General features: G+C 35.8%; 1 protein-coding gene across 1 annotated transcript in view; it reads right to left on the reverse strand.

The window, feature by feature from the left end:
• Positions 1 to 711: 711 nt before the first annotated feature.
• Positions 712 to 25,138, reverse strand: part of GABRA1 (gamma-aminobutyric acid type A receptor subunit alpha1) — a 38,909-nt gene continuing 14,482 nt past the window's right edge. Inside the window, exons 4-10 of the mRNA XM_065734504.1 lie at positions 24,965 to 25,032; positions 19,237 to 19,457; positions 17,439 to 17,521; positions 12,684 to 12,827; positions 7,434 to 7,586; positions 4,678 to 4,880; positions 712 to 1,960 (exon numbers count right to left, since the gene is read on the reverse strand). Of these exons, the coding sequence (XP_065590576.1) occupies positions 1,652 to 1,960; positions 4,678 to 4,880; positions 7,434 to 7,586; positions 12,684 to 12,827; positions 17,439 to 17,521; positions 19,237 to 19,457; positions 24,965 to 25,032 (1,181 nt within the window). The 3' untranslated portion in view covers positions 712 to 1,651. The remainder of the gene's footprint in view (positions 1,961 to 4,677; positions 4,881 to 7,433; positions 7,587 to 12,683; positions 12,828 to 17,438; positions 17,522 to 19,236; positions 19,458 to 24,964; positions 25,033 to 25,138) is intronic.

Raw genomic sequence — 25,138 nt, forward strand, 5'->3', positions numbered from 1 at the left:
CTTGCCAACACTCACCATTATTCCAGTCTCTCTGAAAAAGACTTATCTGAAATTTAATTTCAGAATCAGCAGTAGTGATACTGACTAGAATTGTTTTTAAGGGAGCACAATACCTGCAAAATGGACATCTTGTATTTAAAGCCCTTACATATTGTTCCTACAAATATATTGCTACAGTAAAAATGAAATGTTATAAGTTTACTCAATAAAATCTATTTTCCTGTACATTCTTTTCTGTATGACTTTTTTTTTTGTATTTAATGCTACATATATTACATCACTTATTGTAACAGTTGTGTATCAGCAAATATAGCAGTAATATACAGATGAACTTCTGTCTTAACAAATATTTCACCATTTTTACCTACCAAATATAATCCCATACTTTAGTATTTATGCGTGACCTGAGCAGACCAGTCATTAATCTAATAGTAAACATTGGATGACATTGTCAAATTGCAAGTTACTGTACACTTAACCACTTTACAAATGGAATTAATTCCAAGCACTTCCTACGTGGTTTTTAGACTTTCCAATACCAATGATTTTTTTTTTAATCTAGGCTCTAAATATGTTTTATTGAGCATTTAAGAACATATTAAGAGCTAAGAGGTGACTCCTAAACGATGTGTTAAGAACAAAACTTTAAAAAAGTTTTTAAAAAAAAAAGAAAAGAAAGAAAATAAGAAAAATGTACAATCTCATGCTGCATATTTACATATATTATTTAAATACTATGTCTCTCTGCTATCCATAAATTTCATTCTAAAGCTTTTTTTAATGTACCATTTTATAAAAGAATACATTCAACATATCTAGAACTTGCAAAATTTGTGTTTTGTTGTTTTGGTTTTGTTTTTGTATTTTTTTAACCTCTCTAGAACAGTGATAAGTAAAAGCTGTCTGTAAAAGCATCTTGGATTTGTTTGGACTACACAGGAGATAGTGGGAATTGGGATCTGCACTTCATTGTGCGACTGGTTTGAAATCTAGTCTAGAAACAACTTTATGCTTAGAACAAGACTGCAGTAAGAGAGCAGATTAAAGCATTTCTTACCATTAGATCTTATGTGCTATACAGTGATGAACTGTATCTACAGTGTATAATTTTTTTCTTTAACAATCATTTAATATTTTAAGTCAGGTCATTTGGAACATAGAAGGGAAAAAGGAATAGAAAAATAACCTATCTTATGGAATTCAGCAAATGGAAAACTTTAAATCCTTGAAAAGATCACTAACAGTGGATGAAAAACCAATGCAGTATAGTATGTGTGCAACATGGACATCATAAAGAAAATTTTCTTGCTCCTCACAATCCGTTGAATAAAAATATCTTTTTCACATACATATACAATATATCTTGGGGACATTCAGTAGTAAGCTAGCTACAAATGCTTGATTTGATTGTTTTTTAGCTTTTTTTTTCCCCCATTACTAGAGCTTTCTTTCCCTTTTTAAGAATCAGTTTCCCAAAGTATATAGCTTATATTGTTCTCTCCCTTATATATAGGGTTCTTAAATATACAGATATATTTTACTTCTGGTTAAATGAAGAAACCTTTATGATATTCCAAATGGGAATTGTATGTGAAAACTGGAAGCAATTCCCAGAGCAAAAGACAAAACAGAGCTAGATGAATGAATGAGGTTATTGATGTGGTGTGGGGGCTTTTAACTGAGGCTCCCGATTTAAATAGGTAGCCCAATAGACTAAATTAAAGATTCCAAAAAGCAATGGGAAAGCTATTCTTGATAGTCGATCAATTTTGCTGACGCTGTTAAAAGTTTTCTTGGGTTCTGCAGGCTTTGTTTCTGGCTTAACTTCTTTGGGCTCTATCGTTGCACTTTTAGCAATGGTTGCCAGCCCAGGGTCCCTTGCAATATTAGGGGTGTAGCTTGTAGCTGCTGCTGTGTACGTGTTATTTTTCTTAATGAGAGGATCCTTCACCTTCTTTGGCTAAAGAAAGAAGAAAATATTCTTATTGGCTGGTTAATAGTTAACATACTGAAAAAGCACAATGAAATTTTGCTATAAATTATGCCACAAGTTTCAATAACCTGTAAGTAATAAGTTAATGCTGGGTTACATGACTCATGCAAAATATTTAGGTGAAGACAGGGACAGAATCACTGATCCTCATTACTTACGCTACTTAAAGTATATGATAGATAATGACTTACCCTGATAGCTAGGCTTATTGTTGGACAAAATTACCTATAATGGTAATAAGCATTGATGAACCATTTATATAATTCAACACTCCACTTAATCAACTCTGCCACTTGATGAGCACAAAAATTTTAGAAGACACTGCATTTTTTAATGTACTTTCCCAATACTGGGACAAACATTGTTTTTATGTTTCACTCTAACACAGTTCTTACACAACAAAATACAATTAAAAAATCATGTGACCGTGACACAGAAGAGTGGATTATTTAGAAACATACCAAACCAATAATCTCATTTTTATTCTAAGGAATTATACCAAAAGCATATGAATTAAGGGAAAGATAATTTCAGTTCCTACTTGAATGTTGCTATTGGATCTTAATGGCTGAAACGTCATTTTGAATAGAGGGTCTTAAATAGCTATATGATTTTTTAGCCACTCATTTTGTAAAGCATGACTGTATTGAATGTTTTTCAGTGGAGAAGAACTAACTAATCAGAAAGTAAGTAAGTAGATTTTCAGCTGGGTCCTTGTGTTATCTGTTTTTCTACTTGTGGGGGAGAAAAACATAAATTTTGTTGTGTGGAGTTAGCAGCTGGAATTCAGCTGTTGCTGTTGTAGAGAGTACAAACCCTTCCTCCAGTCACTACACAAGAGCAAATGTAGATGTTAAATGTAGTGGATGCATAAGGAGGTGTAAAGAAAAACACTATTTATCAGAAAACTAAAACAGGGGGTGTTATTGCATCATTTCACAGAATAACAAATATAACTATCTGTTATCAAGATGAAGATGTCCCAGAGTGGAAGTACTTTTTTAAAATCACAGTACTACTTATGAGAGATGGTAGATTAAATAGACAAGCCAGTGGGTGGGGGAGGGTTTTAGTTTAAAAATAAAAAATTCAGGAGATGAACACTTAAGTGAACAAAAAGGTTCCTGAAAGACACCTGAGAATGTGCAGGAAAGCTGCAAAAGCATGAGGGCACGTAGGAAGAGGCTTGTTGAAGCAGGACACAGAGCCCCATTCAAGAAGGAAACATATATTGATGGAATGTTATATTTATTTCTTCATAGGAAAGGGGATTCAGATAGTGCCTGTGGTGCAGATGCTCTTTGTTTCAACCCATAATATTCATCGTTGCTTGAGGCTCAGGAAAAGCTTCAAAATGTCTTAGAATATATATTCTGAGTAAGACAACAAACAGCTGAAAAAAATATACTCAGAAAAGAAAGAAGACTAATTCAGAAAGCTTTTGGGTTGCCTGTCTTTTCTTTCCTCCTGAGCAGGAGGGCTGCTGACACAGTTGCTTGGTATGACATCCATACTGTTTCCCCACTGGCAAGATGCACTAATGAGCATCAGTAAATCCAGCAGGGCAAAGAACCAGATTGTAAAAGTGTCAGAGGACACTCATTCTATTGATATGAATTTCATGAAGAATCTGGCCCACAGGAAGGCCTGACACCACCAGGGCTCTGATACTTCATGTCAATTTTGAATTCATGAGAATGTAATAGAACAGCTAATAGGAGCCCCTTATTAATCTGTGATACTTTGTTCACTGTTCACTTGCTTTTATGCTGGTTGTCATTGTGTAAATGTTCTAAGTTGATTTTTATTTTACCATTGAATGACTTACATGACGAAAATAGAAAAAACAGTAACAACAAAGAATATTTTTATATAGGCATACATTCCTGAATTAAACACATATATTCGCATACCAATGAGTAACATCTGCTCCTCCAAATATTTATTCTGCTGATTCTCTAATCTGTGAATGTTCATAATAAGCAATTAGGCAAGTTAAAAGTCTCTTTCAAGATCTCTTAAAAAAAACCAAATGAGCTTCCTCACAGAAGGAGCTCACATGATATTTCATAGGAAATAGGAAACTTTCATCCCTGGTACATCCGGAACGATATGTTGATGCATATGTGACATAAAGACAGTCTGATCCCAAAAAGAACATGACCTGATGTCCTCCTCTGCCTTGAGACAGGTGTGGATCGGGATAACTGACTCCCAGAACAACTCAATTTCACATACAGACTAAGAATTAAAAATTACAATATTTCTATTTTTAAAAAACAGGGAAATTATAGTAGTCAAAACCCAGAGAAAGCCCTGCATTGATTTATTTGATTGTGATCACTTGGCAATCCTCTTTAAATTGAGGAGCAATGTTCTCTGGAAACTCAAATACAGCAGCCACAAGCTTATCCTCTGCAAACATACTACCTCATGAACACTTTATCTTGCTCAAATACTACAGAATGAACCGCATTCCCTTAAAAAAAAATCTTTTTTCTGCTTAGTTACAGTGGTGAAAGTCTTAGTGGCTGTTTGCAAAATGTTTTTCTCTGTATGAAAAAAGAATGAGCAAATAATTATCCATAATTATGGATATTAAAAATATAGGGGGATCATGCATGACATAGCGTGAATTGTTGGAGTAGCTATTAAATGGCTATTATAGCTATTATATTAAATACCTTTTCAGGAACAACACTTTTGCCATCCCATGCGTAACCTCTCTTTGTGAAGTAATTCACTGTTGCAAATTCGATGAGCGCAGAAAACACAAAGGCATAGCACACCGCTATAAACCAATCCATGGCAGTGGCGTAGGCCACTTTGGGGAGTGAATTCCTTGCGCTGATACTCAGCGTAGTCATTGTTAGGACAGTTGTCACTCCTGCAAAGCAAACAGTTCTTGTCTTAGTATCAGCAGTTTTATTTTGTGCTTCAGTTCTTGACTACTGTAACTCATAAGAAACCCTCATCCATTCTTATGGACCTCTCCACTTAACTTCAGTTGCCATCTGGGGGATATCAAGCTCTGTCGAAGTTGTAGAGTCTTTGAAACATCTGTTTGATGTCTTTCTTCTTTCACATTGTTTTAGTACTACAGCAATTTTTAAATGGGGATGTAAATAATTTTTTGAGTTTAGGACTAGATAATACTTAAAGCTAAATGGAGGATAAGGAATCATCATTGCTGTTCCTTACCCCTACTGTGTAAACTGCCCTAAAAATATATCAATTTGCATGTGTAGTTCTTGTGGTATTTCTAATATATTTAAAGACAGAACTTTAAAGCTTATTGGCTTTGTGTTACATAGCCTGGTTATTGTTAATGCTTAATTTGTGAAATGAATCAACGAGGTATATGTTCCTTCATACTTAAACAGACTAAGCTTTATGTAGCATTACATTTATTTAAGGTTATATTGCTACAGATGCAACCCGATGCCCCAAAAATAGCACTGAATTTATTTAAGAACAATAATAATGTTATTTGCATCTCTGATATCAGAGCTTCCAATGGATGATGATACTTTTTCTTTAGCTTACCACGGAGCTTTCACTGGTGGTGGCAGAGCTGAACCAAACCCACTGCAAAATCTGCAAGCGTAGGCCAGACATTTACATCAAATCATATGTCTACCAGTTACCTTGACAACTGCAGTACCTTGTACTGAATGTTCTGCAAGTTCATCTTTGCTGCACTGAGTGTTAGTGAAAATGTGCAGTGGTCTAAAACAGGTCAAAATGAACAATGTATTTACATACTAGTATAAAGAGCTTGTATTTTAGTGCCTAGTGAGGTAGCAATTTCCCTTTCCAGTCTAATCTCATCTTTGACTCATTATTAGCAAGCTTATGTTTCTCTTGTGCAAAACAGGATTTATAATTTACATTATCTGTGATAATATGTGGGCTAAAATATCTAAGATGTGCTTTTGTATACATTTGTTCATGCAAAATATCCTGAGAAATTTTTTCACTGCCATTAGGAAGTGGAAAAAATCACCTATCTTGATACCTAATGATGGATTAACACAACACTATTTACTAAATAACTGTCTTTTAAAAGGAGAACTTGTGAAAGTATGTGGGTTCTTGAGCCTCTCCAGATAGCAGCTGGAGACCATGCAGTACTATATATTATTCATTGTGAGACTAGGAAATGTTGTCCTGTCTCTAGGGACAACGAAGTATGGCACTGCAAAATGCTGATCTGACATTGCCTTTTAAATGGCATGTCCAAAGAGAGATAAAATAGATACAATTTCAGTAGCTTTGAGTACACAGGCTCATAAAAATCCCAGATAATTCTCAGTGCAGTCAGTGATAAAACTTCTGAACTAATTTTGGACATTATTCTAAATCACATTATATAAATAAACTGCAATTATCTTGTGCTTTAAACCATTCTTCTGTAAATGCATATCCATATATCTACAAAAAGTCTTTACTTGGTTCATGAGGTCTAAGGTCATGCAAGTTGTGAATTATTTCCAGAGGCTTTGGGAAACTAAAGCACATCTATAAAGAGTCCCGAAAAAGGTCAATATGAACAGCTTTTGATCAATGAGAGTTTCAGTGTCTGTATGTTTCTCAACATCAGGCCCTGTAACTCTCCCCAGCTGTGTTACTGGGTAAATTATCTCATGCAAAGCAGGAGGACCCATGGCATCCTACTGCCTCAAGGCAGGAAGTGAGTGTGAAAGCCATCCTGGCTTTGTGCTCTTCTGCATCCTCCTGCCAAATTTGCTCAGGTGTCCCATTCTGAGGTCACATCAGGTTCCATTTTCCTTAGTTAAAGATATATCTTTTTTTTTTCCTTCTTTTTTAACAAAGTACTTGTCTTGAACCCTTAACTTCAAAGACTATGCTAGTTGTTTGGTTTTAATTCTAAAATAAGTGTTTGCTGGTAGTGGTTAAAGCACTGGGGACCAACTGTATAAACTTAGAGTCCTTCAGATTCCCTTGTTACTGCTTTCATTGAGTGCATCTATTCACTGCTGTAAGCACAATAAATCATCACTGATTTCAACAGGAGATCTTTAGAAGCAGCCTACTAAGGGGATTTTAAAGCTAAAAATGTTCAAAGAGGCTAAGTGTGTCAAGGATGTCAGGTGACCAATGCCATTAATTAAAACTTTTTGACAATCCCCACCATAAATGTCACTGTCATCATCAAAGATGTTTTATTCATATACATACTGTTTTGGAAAGGTAGAACTGGAATAGATTGTTCAAGATATTTTCATTCTACTCTCAGTTTAAAAGGTTTGGAACTTATATAGGTTTCTGGTGCATCTTCACAATGAGACGTTATCTCTTGTGTACTGCATTATGTACATGCTCTTCTCCAGTATCACTCTGAACACAACAGTTTTACCATACAATTTCTTACATTTATTCGGCATGTGATTGGCAAGGAGTTTATAGTCTTTCTTACCGAACACAGTTCTTGCTGGAACAGATTCTCTGTTAAGCCAGAAGGACACCTGTGACAGTATCACTGTCATGATGCAGGGCAGATAAGTCTGAATGACAAAGTAACCAATCTTTCTCTTCAAGTGAAAATGTGTAGTCATAACAACATATTCCCCTAAAAATAAATAAAAGAAAAAAAAATTAAAAAGAACTGTAAAGCTTTCATAAATATGAAAATTAGGAGACTTAATACAAAGTCACTTTTCATTATATGCACGATTATTATTAAAATAAAAAAAAAAAAGCCCTCAGATTATATTGGGTCAGCTCTGAAGAAAACATTTAATAAAACAAATTCTGAAGTTCCCCTAATAATAACAAAACTAGACAGTTCTGGGAAACCCTAACTAAATTTGCATCTTTTCATCTTTGTTGAGTAGTGAACAAATGCCTGAATTAATTAGAAGCTGTTCAGGCATCTTGTGAAAGATTTCATTCCATTAGAAGCTGTAAAACTGCTGTACTATACACATGGAAATATCATCCAAAGACCAAGTGGTAACAGGAAGTCAGAAATGTTTCAAGCTTAAATTGTAATTTTTGATGTGGTTATGTTTCTATTATCAATGTTTGTGCTTTATCTACTCTGAATATTAAGTATCCCTACCCTACTACATTCAGTGCCTTACTGAATTAATATTCTCCTGCACAGTAAATGGCCAATGCAAGAATAATATAGAATATTTTCATTACCAGTAGCATTTTAGGTGCCACAAAAAACTATGATTTGTGTATTCCAATTACATTCTAAAGGCATTGTTAGCATTTATATAACTCTATAAATCTTCCTTTCCACATGGTAGGAAATAATGCCTTATTTTCAGACCATTATTTACAACAGCATTGAAAACAAATTTTGAAGAACAGTATATTCTCAAAAGATTGGAAAACCTATAGCTATGACATTTTATTCAGTGTAGATTGATTCTTTATACAATAGACATTATCTCAGGAATGAAACAGGTGGAAATGTAACTAGATGAAATCTTCTGTCTAGATCAGAGATGACGTGAAATCACCATTATTCTCTTTTAAAATACAGGCATCTGGAAAGAGACCATTGCTCCTGAACAGTAAAAGCTCAAATTGGATTGAAAAGCTATGTCTAGACATTGACTGCTTATACACTGAGCATGTTAAATGCACTTTTCTTTAAAAGTCTAAAAGAACATTCATTTGAACAATCTTGCTCGACATATAACCCTGAGGAAATCTTACAGGATAGGATGTGACAATACTCCTGATCATTTTCAGTATAAAATAGAAGTCAGTAGCAAAAGGGGAAAAGAGAATCAATTAAAAATTAAAGGTAGAGCAAAGGCTATTCAAGAAAAAAATTGTATCAAGAAACAGAACTTCCAGAGTGACATGGTGGTCGTTGATATGATTTTTACCCGTTGCTCTTTAACTTTCACCAAAACAATCTACAACAGTGATTGTAATCTTATGAAGAGTGACAATCCTAGATAGAAAAAAAAACAGTAATTTAATTTGATCTGCTATAGCTATTTTAATGAAATCTCATACAGAATGCTCACAATAGTATGCCAGAATTAATTCAGTGGTCATAGAAGGGAAGCTAAGAATACAGAGTGAAAACATTGCTGTGCTCTGAAACTTTATTTAGCTGCTTAAATTATGAAAGTATTTTTGACCTCTAGAAATGAGAACAGGATTCAAAGCATGCAAGCAATTAAAAAGTCCAGGATTAACCTCATCAGTTCAATGCTACAACAAGTCTGAGTTAGAAGGCAGGTAATGCCACAAGGAGTGTATCAAGCAAAGCACAGGCCTAGAATAATGCCTACAGTTAATTAAAAATCAAAAATGTTTCTTTAGGTCCTCAAAATACCGATGGATTCAAATAATTTATTAGAATATTGTAGATTAATAAAATTTGTTCTATAGGACATTTAAATTATACTTTTTGCACAATATGAAACCTTTAAAAGTTGCCACGCAACACTTCCATTTATGTTAACCTAATGTTTTGAACCATGTCCACATTTCAGTCTTTCCAATGCTCTGGAAGAGTTTGTGTCTGTGCTCAGCACTTTTGTCGCAGTATTTCAGCAGCCCTTAATTCTATGTTTCACAATTAAGAGTCAGATGATCTGGTATTGTAAATTAACCTGTCCTTATAATAAAATGGTTGATATTAACTAAAGTCATATCAGACCTATTACTTTATGTTCTTTAAACTATTTTTAATAAGCCCAGTTAATCAGGTGGGCACCTAATATTAATGTGCATCACATTAATTTTAATGACATGCAGACATGAGGTTTGAAGTGGGAAATGATTTTAATATAATAACACTTATCCTATCACTGTGGGTAGAAATAAGATTGTCCTTGATGTTAGTTTAAAGGAAAATATTTCTCTTCTTATGCTCTGTAACCCAACAGAAAATAACCCCTCTTAAGACATATTCTCTCAGCAGGTTTACAGAACAATAGAAAAAGAATGTACCATTTCCTGAGTACAAACCCTGCTGATTCCCTATACAAAACAATGTTTTCAAGGTGGCAAAATAATTCTATGTAAATGGAAATTTGCACAAGCCCTTTATGCATCTGTTCAAGTGCTTACAATTAATATAATTTTGTCCATCTGAGTCAGTAGGACTTGATAGTTGAAGAATGACAGTAATTGCACATACAACTTAAAAATGACTGGTTTCTTCCTTAAGAAAAATGGCAGCAACAGTATTATTTTGCTTTTTGAACACTATATTTAACCCTGTAGAACCTGCACATGTAAAGAAACAGAACAGATTCTTCCACTGGTGACATGAGTGAATAAGTACACTGGAAAAAAAAAAAAGCATTTTAGTTTTTTAAAACAGTTCAAATTGCAGATCTCATTTCATCAAAACTTCAGAATTTTGTTCTAGAACCAGAAATGAGGACAGACCACTATCAAGGGAAAAACAAAAACAAAAAAAGCCCAGCAATTTCATCAAATCATTCATAACACTTAGGGGAGACCAATTCTGCCCACATTCTTGGAAAATACATGTCTAGAATTCCAGACAACTATAAATATCTTCTTAAAATTGCCTAAATGTTTGAGGTTTTCCTTAATGATCCATAGAATCAGCTGCCTGAGTATTGTTTTCTCAGCTAATAGAGGTTCTGAGAACTCTTAGTGAAGATTGACTTCAGCTCCTTTTGTCTTTTTGTCATGAGTCAACCTCCACAACTCTTGAAACGGAGGGATTTCACAGTTTTCATTACATACATGGTGTCTTAAATCAAATGATGAGAGGATAAAGATGTGCTGGAAGATTGCGCTGAGATAGCTGTCCAGCAATCTTCAGTGGAGAAAAAAGATGACCATTAACTACTTCTGATCCCCACCACTATTTTGGTGAAAGCAAATGTCAAGAAGTACTTTCCCTTGAGACACTGAATTTGCAAACAAGTTTCTTCCACCACTTTTCTTAGTATTAACTAAGGAGGGTTGCAAATTTGGTACTAAAAGATTATTTATGGGCTTATTTTTAGCTTTTATCCACTGTATTCTTTATAAACCCATTCTGTACCTAGACAATAGCATTTTATTTAGGCAAATATTAATTATACTGCTTTTAGGATGGATTAGGATAAAGAGTTCCATCTGGCAGAAAAATGAGGCAGAATTCAAACCTATGAAATATCATGGGCAAAGGAAATATAATTATTTTTTTTTCATGAACTTATAATAAGAATTTTTACACTTCAGAGGTTTGCCTTCAGTTCTGTTTAAAGATTTATTATCTGTCTTAAGAATTTAAACAGTGCTTCTCACATTGCCATCTAACTACCCTGAACTATACCTGGTATTTTATATTCCCAAGCTCATGAGTCTCTTCTGATTGTACTGCTGCCACTATAATGCACCTGGTAAGCAGAGAATTGGTGGTTAATGGAAAAAGGCAGCCATGCAGCTGCTGAGGTCTGAGTGAATACTTCAGAACAGAAAGAGCAAAGAGCTCAGGACCAGTGAAGTCTCTCTCTGCTTTGATTTACCTGCTGGGCAAATCATTGCTCTATTATAGAAGTAACAAGTATATGGAATGGAATCAGTTCTTTTCATACTGTTCTTATGCAAAGTCCTTATTTCTGCCATTCCACTTACTCTTAAATTTGCATCTTACATCTACTGAACAGAAGCTTCCAAGCAGTATCTTGAAATTTGGAGCACTGGAAACGTATTATGCTTATTAGTATAAGACAAATTTTATATCATGGGTGGACATACAAATAAATACTAACAAGCTAAATAAAAAATAAATCAGGAATTAGGGCTCACATTAAATTGACTCAATTTCTCTTAACTGCTTGTTCACTTTATGAGTGACACATTAGAAAGTTTGGTTTTGGCAGATGTGTTTTTCTTGAGTTCTGTCACAACTGCATGAGCATTCAAAGCTATCCAGGTACTTCCCATGGAGTGTTTCTCTCTGGTCCATCGAATGTTCAAGACAGACAACAGTCTGAGCTCTTGTTCATCCTCAATGCTCATCTTAGGACTATGTTTAGATTTTTGTGCCCTTCCAAAGTAAAATCCCAAAGATTAAATCTTGAAATAAAAATTACAAAGTGAAAAAGAAAACAAATAAAATAACCAGCTTCAAAGGTATAGATATATAACATTGAAAACATGGGTTATATTTTTCTATCTCACTTCTAGTTGTTTTAGATGTAATGCTGGTGGCAGAACTTAAGATACACAAATCTCATGTCTGGATGCTCCAAATGATTTTTCTTAATTTGGTGAAATTATTTTTTCATCCTCTAAATACCTTTTTGAGAAACTGTATGCTTACTTTCAGCACTTCATTTCACTGTCTCCAGAATATGGTTTTTGAGGACTCATATTCTGATGCTCTCACATACAGTAAGCATGTAATTTGATACAGATATGGGGAAAGATTCTTTATAGCATAGATGATTTTGTTTCTTTTTTCCTGGTTAGATTTGCCACTATAGGAAGCTTTGTAACTGTTGGAATATTTTAACAACCAATTAAAGTAGGAAATAATCCCAGAATATGTTCTTTCCAGAGCTGAGTTCTCCTAACCTAAAAGTCATATACTGAAATTTATTTCTCTCTTTTGTCTGTTGTTTTTTGGGGGGTTTTCTTCTACTCTAAATTCTGCTTTGATGTTAAAAATCTTCCATTAAAGCAAAATCACAACCCTTCCCTGCAAACCTTTTTCACAGACCTGTACTGGACTGAACGATTCCAGAGTCCACAGTTTGTCCAAGCAGATCATATTGGTTCAGTCGAGAACCATCTTCAGCCACAACCACTGACCTTGCTGGTTCCCGTGTCCATTCATACACAACCTCTGCTCTGGTATAAGCATCTAATTTAAAACAGATAAAGCACATTTCAGCTTTTCTTGTAGACATACTGCTTTCATAGAACAATGTTTTAAGCAGCAGATTGAATGTTAAATTCTCTTTCATCACCTGCAGGAAACCCACAACTAGCTTACTGCTACTTTTTGACTGCTTATACCTGTCCTTGTAATGATCAGATAAAAAGAGATGCTGCAGAGCAAGTTTAAGGGTAATCTTCAGTGGCACGAAGGTCTTTGTCTTTCTTACATCATTCCTAACTGTATAAAATCTAAATAATCAGAAAGGAGAGTTAGGTGTGGAATTTCAGGGACACTGAAGAACTCACGCTCTTTTTCTGATTTTTATCAACTATCAAGAAAGATGAGTCCCAATATTTACAGTTTGTGGTGGCTGGGCCACTCTAATAAGTCATCGCTGACCTCTTCATTAGCCTGACCAGAGCACTCTACTTGGGCTTCCCCTTCTCCCACTGCCTTTGCTCTGCAACAGGTGAAGCAGGTATTTTTCAGGCTGGATTTCTTGACTCGCTGATCTCAATTAGTTATGCATGTTATATCTTTTTAATGTTTTAATGTTATATGTTAAGCATGTTATATGTTTTTGTTAGTTACAAGCATGTTAAATAGATATTTAGTAGCATCCTACATATGTCATCCATATGTTCAGTGTTATTATTAATATATTATTTATATTGTTTCAGGAATTGAACTATATACTATTTTTTATCTTAGTCTTGCAATACTATTCTGTCATTTTGTGTAGTCTGTGGTCTGACAGCTCTTGCTTTGAGCAGTTGGGGTGGGAGTTAGCTGTCTACATAGAGGCACTGAGTATCGTTCTTGACACCTAGGAGTATCCAAGACTTGTATGGGACTGAATGTGTGATTAGAACCTACGTAAAACTTGCTCCCACCAGAGACAGCTGGAAGCCAGATGGGACATCTTGAGCATCTAAAATGCCAATATAAATGTATATTTAAATGACTAACTGACTCCTACCTGCTGGATGAGATTTTCTCTATACGTTTTCAGAACTGGTATGCAGGAAAGGGAAAGGAGTAATCTGATTCTCTTGACCTCATTTGTGAGTTAATAATTTTATCTTATCAGCATAAGAGATAACAGTAGTTGAAGAGGTGATTTTAGATGGAGTGTACTGGTAGATTAATTGCATGGCATTTGATCCTGCATTACTGAAGTGCAAGGTTGCTTTTGCCCTCAGACTTCATATTCCCCAAGTACCGTGTACTGCTGAGTCACAGCCTGAACCACTGATTGAGCACCTGAAGGGAAGACCTGGTCAGCCCTGGGACACAGGTGAAGGCAATTCACCAGTGTGACCAGAGGGGCTGGAGCCAGGCCGCTCTCTCTCTCCCCGTCCCCACCCCACCTTGGACTTCATTTAAGGGCTGACTGCCACTGAGGAGGGACCTCTTTTTGGAGATCTTCCTTTTGGAGTTTTTTTTTCCCTGTGAGCCTAGATCCTCACAGACAGGTGAGCATTCCTTTTCTTCCTTTTTGTAGCTTCTCCTCGTTTGTGCTGGTCTTAGCCTTTACACATTGTAACGTACCCATTGCTCTTTTTGAAGCAGCTGTAAATGCAAATCTACTTCTTTATAACTGTGACCTTAAAAGATAATGGCCACAGTGAGTGCAAGAGTTTGTCCTCTATTCTAGCCAAATAAAGAAAAGGGGATACTATCAGGTTAGAAGCAGTCTACTTTTTCTGGAGTACGCATAGTCTGTAACAGGGGGTGGATTTCCTGAACTGCTGAGGACCACTGGATGAGAACTCAGAGGGAAGGCAGCACACTCACCAGTGCTGGAAATGGGCCCTGCCCTGCCCAATGACTGCCATCCAGCCATGTTTGGTGCACCATTTGCACCATAGATGGTGTGTTCCTCCTCTTTTCTTCAGCTCCCAGTTGATATACTGTATAAGCAGCAGCATATTCTTTTGCTACTTTCATTATTGCCTTGCAGAGTTGCCTTCATTTTAAACTGACAATCAGATTTTTGTGGGAAGAGTTGAGGACAGCAGCTGCCTTTCTGATTTTCTTATGCCAACATATGGCTTTTTGTTGTTCCAGAAGCCTCTTTAGCATTTGTCACATTGAATTTACATTGGAATAACCTCTAGCTTAAGCTGCTATTTTGGCAAATCATTTTAGCCTTGGAGCTGGGTCAAGCATTTATTGGCCTCTACAGTATGGGCAGAGACCACGGGAGATGTGCCACTCCTTCACTATGAGGCTTTTCTGAATCCAGCTTCAACAAGAGCTGAGTAGCAGTGGAGGACATGGAAAAACTGTTATCCAATTTAATTCAAAACAAATACTGCTGGGCAAGCACTACCTTGGGGAGCTACTAAGTCTAGTGTTGTAATTTGCACATAAAAAGTGGCTTTCATTACAATTAAAGGTCTTTTTCAGTAAGTTTTTCAGTCCATTAAGATTAATTTCATGAATTACTTTAGTTGTCTGAGGGGAATATCCCAAATATATTGGAAGGTGATTCCCACTGAAAAAGAGCCAATTAAGTTTAAGATAAAATGTATTCCCTTTGTATAAATAAGTTTCTCTTTTTATACATACAGCTATGAGACCTGTTTCCATAACCTGTGTAAGTCTAGCCACTTGTCCAGTGAGATACATTTCTATTTATGTCAATAACCAAATATTGAGACAGAAATATTTTATAATCTGATAATTGTGATATATAATCTAATGCAATGGATAGGGGAGGTGCCATTTTGGATAGTGAATTCCTTTGCAGTGTTTGCGGTACAAACATGCTGCAGAACATACTAACCTAGATTATAAACTCCTTTAAAATCAGTAAGAGAATGCAGAGTTTCCTTGAAAATGCTTTGATCTTGTCTCACAACACTTACCAGCATTTGGAAGCACTTGTTTTGCTAGGTCCTGTTTAGGACAGCTGGCATGATAGCTGGTTTTTGTTCAAAACAGAAAAAAATACTGTAAATAGTTTTTACAATAACATGGCCCAGATGCTGAGATTAGAGTAACAACTCTCACCTATGAATTTAGGGTAGTAAATGGTATTTCAGACAGAATTAACACTCTCTGATTTTCCTTTCGTTTATTTAAGAGAAATAATATGTATTATGATGATATTTAGCAGAATTAAATGGAAGCAAATTTGGATACAAATGATATTCAGAAATACCTACACATAATTTTGCTGTCTTGTTTTCACCTTGGGGTGTGATTCCAGAGTTGTATTCACATCTGTATTATCTACCCTTTTCATAATTTCTTTATCTCTTTATCATTTAATTGAGGCACGGTCCCTACTAATCTGGAAAACCTCGTTCAGCCAAGAGTACTCTAATCTGGGACACACAGAGCCAAAAATAGCTGAATATAGGAAAAGAATGGAAACTATAGTTCACACTTTAGGGTCTGATGTTTAGGGCTGTGGTTTAATGACACACAGATATGACAACAGACATCAAGTCTATCAAAATTCAGTCTGCTAGTTTACATTTGTTTAAAAACTGTTGATGGTTTAACTTTCTATCAGAAGGTTTTATGCATGATTATGCTTTTTCTGTCTTCCAGATCCAGCGTACATTCAATATACATTTCAAAAGAAATTCAGCCCCACAACTGCTTCTAATATAAATGGGATCTCAGGTGATCCCAAGTGCACAGATATGCTGTTACTGATCAAAGATCTATTGCAGCTATCTACTCTATGTTATTCAAACTGCAATTTCCTTTCTACTTTCACTTTTATGGGAGATTTCAAAAGGGTTATCAGAATTGCTGTAAGAAAAGGTTGACATTCAAGTACTAAGCTATTCTTGTCAGTTATACTTCAAGTTACTATAAGCTTCTATTCTGTGAATCATATCTAGGGAGGCTAGTAGATCTTTAAAGAGAAAACACAAGTGCTTTCTCATAGTGAGTATAGAGGTAGTCAGCCCAGAGTAAATTAAGACCCTGTTAGGGATCACAAGAAAAATGAACTGGGTGTTTCATTTGTTGGCTTTTAAAATAGATCAAGTCATTAAGTACCCATTATCAGTGAAATGCCCAATTTCTACTAGAAAGAAAAAGTCACTGAGAAAACTGTGTACAGTGTTGTATTTTCCACATATTTTATCATCTTAGTTTGTGTTAAACCAAGTGGAATAAAGTGGATCTTCACTTTTTTCCCCCCTTCTTTAAGAGTTTAAGCAGGGGATATGAGTAGGTTGCTCCAGAAGTAATGTCGTCTTTTTATTTCCATGAAAACTACAACAGATATAAAGACCACAGTAACACTATTTGGCAAAGCAAATTCTCAGCTACAAAACACCATTTATTATTTTTTTTTCAGTGAAGTCGCTAGAAGTTGGAAGTGATACTATTTTTCTGTACTATTTTTGTGAGTAACCAGGCATGACATTGGAACGTGTTTAAGAAACTTCTATGTCTTATTCATTACATGAATTATTCATTTTACGAAATACAAACATATAAGAATGAAACTACCATTAAAATAGAAGTTAAAAATACACAAAACTAAAACCTAGAAGTTTGTTCAGTTATGAAATATGTCTATAAAGTGATAATGGAGAAATCTCAATTTAAAAATGAACTTACAGCTTCCAAATTTCAAGGGGCAAGCATGCACATCCATAGGAAAATCTTCTAAATGCATTGGACATTCTGCTCTCACAGTCAATCTGTAACGGATCAATGAGCAAAAAGACATTTATTCTACTTTCATAAAAATAACAAATAGATTTCTTTTAAGACATAACAGATGATAGACTATATTTATTTCATGTGATTAATAAGCAACTAGAACAGGACCTGAATGGCCTGTCTTGGGATGCAGATAGACCTTTGTAAACACCGCAGTGAAACTGACTGCTCTTTACCATGTCTCATTGTACAGCAGAGTATTGCCCGGACTTCTAACTTAGCATGAGGACTCAAATCTCAGAAACCAAAATCGTTTCCCTGCTGCCATCACTAAATTGCCCAGTTCTGGTTGTTGAAGCATTTGCTGAAATAGTTTTACTGCCATTAACATGGATGCAAACATGTTGCTCAGTATGAGAGATTAAGTAAACGGAAAACATTTCCTGAAACAATCACGTATCGCACACACATCAACAAGGGATGACCCACAATACTTGAATGCCAGGCAGAAGATTGCAGGAAGACACTGACAAAGATAAGGAAATAGAGATTATTATGGTTAAAAAGAGACTTGAACAGTGTGCTACCAAGGTAGTGTTCTTGGGGATTAAATCCTGAGCAAGCATTTTACCAGGTAAGAGAAACTGAGCTGGACTTGTGTAAGTACCAGTCAACCAGATTCTACCCTCACCTCAGAAGTTTAGAAAGGTGTTTCAGAATAAGCTGAACATATTTGACAAGCTCTCAAATGCCTGGAAATTTTTTTTTCAAATACTTGTACTGCTTTTAACTATTCTAAAAATATTTTTAAAACAAAGCTCACTGTTCACCTATGTACTAAACAATCCATCTTGACTTTCAGATGAAAGAGTCACGTAAGTAAGTTACACAGAGACAGTGCATCATTTATTGCTTAATTCGTGGGTCTTTTCAATTCAAAATGTTTCTACCATTGTGTATCATCACTATTTTGAAATAATGACCTCTGCATACAGCTGGTTAGCTCAAGTTATTATGGCCATAAAATGAAGTTATATTACAGATAAGAATGATTCCAGAACAAAAAACAATTCCCCAACAATTCAAAAACTTCAGTAAAATGTTTTTCTTTTTACAAATGGAATAATAAATGTCCATTTTTAGGTTCTCATGTTCTGTATTCCCAATAAGCACAAGATATTAGAATGTGCTATGAGTTCTCATCTGCTAGCTCTTAAGAGTCTATTTTCTATAGGATGCAAAAGACTCTTTTATGTGATCTAGGAGGCTAGGTTACATTGAACTTTCAGTCTTTGTTCACCTTCCACTGGAAATGTTTATGGTGATATTGGATGGGGCTTTGGCCAACTTGGTCTTGTGGGAAGTGTCCCAGAGCATGGCGGGGGGGGTTGGAACTAGGTGAGCTTTAATTAAAGGTGCCTTCCAACCAAAGCTTTCCTGTGATTCTACTTAGCTGATGGAATCCTTGAAAGCAACTCAAAATTAAGGCCCTCTGCGAGTAGGTGGTTTCATAAGTCTCTAGACACCTTTTCAAAATTAAGTATTAAGAAACATTCAGTGTGCATAAAGGTGGGAGGAAAACAAAACACTTGCAAATGTCTTTCTGTCCATCGTTCCTTGGCCTATTATGAAATACTTTTAAACAAGAGTCAAATAATCCTCAAAAAGGAACCCGTTTCCTGTTTGGAAAATAACTTGCTTTACCAAGTTAAACTGTCTAACTAAATGAAAGATAAAATAATTTAGGGCTCACCTCATTGTGTACAGCAGTGTCCCATCCTCTGTAATTCGTAATAACTTATTTGGCATCGTCATATTATGAGCCACTGACTTCTTTCCATTGTGGAAAAAGGTATCAGGTGTCCAAATTTTACTGGCCATTAAATTGTTTAACCGGAGAACAGTCATAGGTCCCTTGAATTTTAATCTCTCATCTTTCCAGCTTTGGCGGAAAAATACATCTATAGTGTATTCCTACACCAATTTGGGGGAAAAAAAAAAGGTAATACTGCCATGTGTTGCAACATAAGAATTTGAAAATTATAATATTACTGTTCCCTTAAAGACTATTAATGAAATTAGTAATTATCAGAACATTTATTCTCTAAATTACTTACGCTGTATCTGAAACTTGTTATTTAGCAGCTGCAATATCATTACTGTATTGAACAGAATAAATGTTAGGAAGAATAGCATATTAAATGTTAGAAACAGTTGAAGATATAATATACGGGAAACACAATAATTCACCCTTTTCTACAGTTAGTTTCACCTTCCATAGAACTGTAGTTTGAACCTGCAGACCTTGAGCCACTGTGCACTGCACAGGAAGAATTTGTCTCTTAGAATAACATGCCTGGTGAGACAGGATCTTAATAGAGCCTTTTGTTCTAGGTACCGCCTTAGCAGGAACATGCAGTCAACCTATGACAAGTTGATGGCTCACTAAAATTATGTGGTCTGGTTTATGGGACATGAAACAGCTCACAGTCTAAGTTACTGCACTAGACAGGGAACAAGCTGAGGACAACTTTGGACCAAGAGTTATAGTTTGGGACAATCAGGAAGAGATGTATTGGCTGCCTTCAGTGTGTATGTACAGGGAGAATCAAAATAACCAACATTCATTAAGAGATTGAGGGCTGACTTTCTACAAACATTTCAGGAGTTAAGAGGGAGAGGGTGAAGTTAGAAAATGTATGTTGGTGTGTTCTAAATAAGGCATAGAACAGTTTCCCACTGGGGTGGGGTAAAATATGGAAAAGTCTTGTGGATGCTGTGCGCTATAATATTTACATGGGGAAATAACCCATCCCGAAGTGAAAGTGCTATATGGAATTATCCTGTCCCATCCATCATTCATGGTTATGATTTTCTGATTAATGTCAAAAGTAGCTATCCAAATACTGTTCAAACTACCCCAAATGATAATCGTTTGGCTGAGAAATGGAACCTTTGCTGAGATCTCCTGCTGATAAATGGCAAATCCTGAAGGCACACGATGCTACCAGTAAAAGAGCTTCCCCAAGGAATATATTAGCAAAGAGTAATATTCTGGAATGGACATTAAAATCTCCCTGTAGCAGTCTCCCTTAGACTTGTGGTTTTATTGAAAAAATGGCAGTACTGTATAACATGAGAAACTGTGAGCTGTTTATTACTTGTGCAACCTTCAGCAAGTATCAATGGTGGTAGTCTGGTGGTGTTTGTTTGTTTTTGTTTTTCCTGTTTTCAGGGCTCAAAACACCTAAATAAGTTTATTATAGACAATAAAATGTTGTAGTTCCAGGGGATGATATTAGTTGTTGTTCCTCTTTGCATCTGAGACCTGTGAATCATGTTGATGCATATTTAATTGCAAAGATAATAGCATTTCCACTTTCTTAATCACATGCTCAGTGTGCTGCTGGAGGCTGGATTTGTTCAGCTCCAGTGACAGCAGTTGTGCGCTTTTAGCTACATCATCCTTCAAAACGTTGCTGGATCAGAGCCTCAGGTTGAACCCTGTGCAAAATCTTGTCCCAAGCATGCAGCAGAGTAAACAGGAGAGGAGGTACCGAGGTGGTAGATCGAACTAGAAAATTATATTTCTTCAGTTCAAAGGATTTCTTCTTACATGCATGGGAAGAGTAAAAGACATGCCCAGATGGTGATACCACTTCAGTGTGCATTTAAGCTGTTCATTTTCTCTTGCAACTGCAAAGATGAGTGGGAGGTGGTGCAGGTTTAGAAGAGGGTCTTCTCTGGGTCTTCTCTTTATATGGGTATAGGATTCTGATGTTGGACGAATAAAGAGTCTGAGAGATTTGGTAAAGGAATCTGACAGCAGAAGACAAAATTCAGTTAAAAAGGAGCTGACAGTTCATGCCTGGCATAAACTGCATCATTCTCTGTCCCAGACTGTCGCACCATAAACCATTTTGGCTGAGCTGTCGTACCTCCTTAGCTTTCACTACCCGCTTTAACGTGTACAATAATTCTTCTCAAATGAATCCTGACAGACAGCTGATCTCTGAGATCAAGTCATCAGATACTCTTACTCTGATTATAGCTTTCTTCCACCGGAGAGTGCCATTCAGAACGAACCATGTACGACAGCACTGGTTTACGTGCAAGTGGGTGAACAAGATAAAATTCAGTATAAATTCCCCAAATTGTCCACAGAGGAGAGTCTTCTATCCTTAGCATACAAGTAAAGAAAGAAGATTCCTATTTTCACTTTGGCAATGAATTGTAACATACTGAATATTTATGATACTTTCTCCTAAATGTGAGATTCAGGGAGGAAATCTTTAGTATGTTATACATTATCTAATTTACTCATCTGTTCTCTCTCCCTGGAAATCCTTTGTGCACAAGGTAGACCACACCATGGTCTAGGTGATGTGCAGAAGGGTGCAAAGACAGAAATTCTTTCCCAAAGAGCATACGGTAGAGAAGCATTGGGAACGAAGACTTACTGGAAAAACTTTGTTGCTGGACTGTTGTTGGGTGGTGGTTGTTGTTGTTTGTTTGTTTTTAATGAACAAAATTATTTTCAAATGCTTCTTACTTCAGACAATATAAAAATTTCACAAAAATTACAGTCATATGAGAATATACATCTGCTCGTTAGTTCAATCCACCATCTGAGAGATCATGCCTCAAAATCTGTGAAGTTCTTCCACGATTAGATGCTTTTATTTAAAAAGTGTTTTCTTTTTATGTTTAACTATATTCCCAGGTTTAAGATGAAGTGAAGACGTTCTTTTTATAGAATAACAGGTTATGTCTATGCTGTTCTTAAAAGAGTGTCTTGAGAGTGGGTAGGAACACCATGTACTGCCTGATATATCAACCTGCTATCTATATAACTGCCTCATTGGATTCCTGCAAACAGATGGCCTAGGTATGCTGGTGTCTCACTGTGGCTGTAGTTTTATAACATATGGCATCAGCTGGAATAGCTCATTCCCAGCCTCAAGCCATCAGTCTAGACTCAGACAGCAGTGCGTCGTCCTCTTGGCATGCCAATACAGCTGCCTGTGAGGCCTCTCTGTGACCAAATCCCATAATCCAGTCAACACCGACTGTCAGTCTGCTCACTGGAGCAAATCTGGGGTAGCCCTCAAATGATGGTGTCGACAACCAACTTGTAGTATGCACAGAAGGCTTTGCATTAAATGTGCATGGAATTAACATAAATTTATATTCTGGTAAGTTCTTCATTTGATCTTTCTATGTTTTTCTCTTATTTTCACACATTTCCTTAAGCAGAAGAGTTAGCATAAGTAGGCTGTACACACATTCCTTTTTATGCGAGGTGAGTAGGAGTATTACACTAAATCCTTTTCTGTAGTCTCTTGCTTTTCAAAATCTGTGAACACCTGCCTGTATGTTTTCTGGCAGTGATTGCTTATGCTATAATAATGCAGTTATACTGAGGTCAATTTTTTTCAACTATACTTATTCCTAATTTTGAAAGTAGATTATTTTTAATTTTAGTATTTTATCCCTGAAACGAAAATCCTATGTAAATATTAGTTTTCCCAGGAACATCAAATTAGTTTTACTTTCTACTCAATAATTAAATCATCTGCAACTATCAAATGTAAGTACACACTGAAGTCCAGACATGCTGTCATCCCAAATAACACAGCAGACTCATTGGTAACCCTAAATTTATGTCTATATGTAGGCAAGCATTTGTCTGTTTATTAGCTTGCTGTTCCTTATTGGAGTTTCCTAGTAAATCTGACTCAACGGATGGAACAGTCAGGCAACACTAACAAGTATGACCTCGTATTTTCACCAGCTTCTATCTAGTACTCTTTCTATTTTCACCTCCTCCAAATTTCTGTGTCCAGTCCACTACCTTAAAGGACTTTAATTTTCAGGAAATTTTTATTATCTACTTCCCAGAAAGTCAGATCTCTTAAAATAAAAATCAAGCAACCTCACTCACAAATGTCAGCTGCTACAATTTTAATTCAATGCTGATTAACTAAAAATTAAGTATGTATTACTCCCATGACAGTGTCTGAAGTTTTTATTTAGTTTCATGGTTGGTCAGCTATCTCCAGACAGAACTGGGCAAGCAAAAATTGCTTAACCAGTCACCAGAGTGAAAAGAGTGGATATCAGTGGCAATCTTTAATCTGTAAAAATGCTCACATTTCAATGTATAATTTAGACTAACATTCAGGAATTTTATTTACAAGCTTTATCATAGAACAAAGAAATGCAGGAGTCATTCGTTGAGTATTTTTGAATTCTTCTTCATGGGATAGTACTTGGACACAGTAATCCATACACATGGTGAGAAGACAAGTCACCAGTGTGGCTGTTTCCCTAGATTCCCCTTTGATTTCAGGACTTCCTAGCAGAAGCTGGAAACAGTCCAAGCTTTTTATTTCCTCATGTAAATATTTGGCATAAGTTGGAAATACAGATTTGATTGTAGATTTCTAAAGAGTGTCATCTAGGCAGTCAGGAAAATGGTGGCTTTGCATAAAGCTCATTTATGAAAATAAACACATAAGTTACTTTCTCTGTTGTTCTGGTGTTTAAGATCTTTCTACATTTTTAGTTTCAATTAGACAACTGACTATATGCAGTGATATACTAAACTTGCTATTTTTGTGATACTTTTTCTGCTTGTTCATATTTTTCCTTTCTTTTGTGAATTCCTCCAGTTAAATGCAGTCAGTTTCAAGATTGATTTTTTTTTTCCCATTTAAATTAATGGGAAATATTTTCAGCATTCATCTTTACACAGGTTCCAACAGATACTAGTAATTGCAAACCAGACTTTCCCTGTCAACAGCAGCCTACTTGTGAAGGTCTCATGTATGTGCATAATTTAAAGTACTTTATCCTTATTTTTACATTTTTTTTTATCTCTTAAGACCAGGGATCATAATATCTTCATTCAGATTTCTGAACTTCTGAATCCCCTGCAGTTATCTGGCAATTTGATTTTCATATTCATGCCATAAAGAAATGACACTAATTCTCTCATTAATCTCTTTTTCAGCAGCCAAGTTCGAGGAAACTCACTTCCCATTGATCAGTAGCTTTTAATATAAAAATACAGGTTAGAGCGTATGGGTGTCACATTATAGGCACAAATGTTAATTGCATTTTAAGATTATGATCTTTCTCAGCAAATTGGATCAGTGATGTGCCAGCAAGGACCTGAGCAATCATTCTCAGAAGAGTACTGATCCAAACCCTAATGCATTTCATAATATATCAGGTAGCAAATATAAGGTCTGTTAAAATACATTATTAAAGTCATCAAGGATGCTAATTTCAGGGCACTTAAATGCAGTCACAGCTAACAAGAATCACTGCACATAAACTCTGACAGCATTTTGGAATCAAGGGCTTCAGAAAAACAGCTTTAAAAGTAGTAAATAAATTATTGCATAGACCTTCCATCCTTCATATTAAAAAGGCAAGAGAAAAGAAATGCTCTAGAAATATAGGCCATCACTTACCATATCATGGTCTGAAACAGGCCCAAAGCTGGTGACGAAGATGTCAGTCTTCACTTCAGTTACACGCTCTGATGAAGCAGGAAATTAGGACAGTGAGTGTCTATCAACAGTCTTCATTAGATCTAACTATTACCAATTCTCACAATAAATAGAAAAATTATTGGCTTTGATTAG

This window comes from Cyrtonyx montezumae, unplaced genomic scaffold (assembly GCF_038088225.1).
Source record: "Cyrtonyx montezumae isolate F1298 unplaced genomic scaffold, pur_monq_1.0 scaffold_18, whole genome shotgun sequence".
In the NCBI taxonomy this organism is placed as follows: Eukaryota; Metazoa; Chordata; class Aves; order Galliformes; family Odontophoridae; genus Cyrtonyx; species Cyrtonyx montezumae.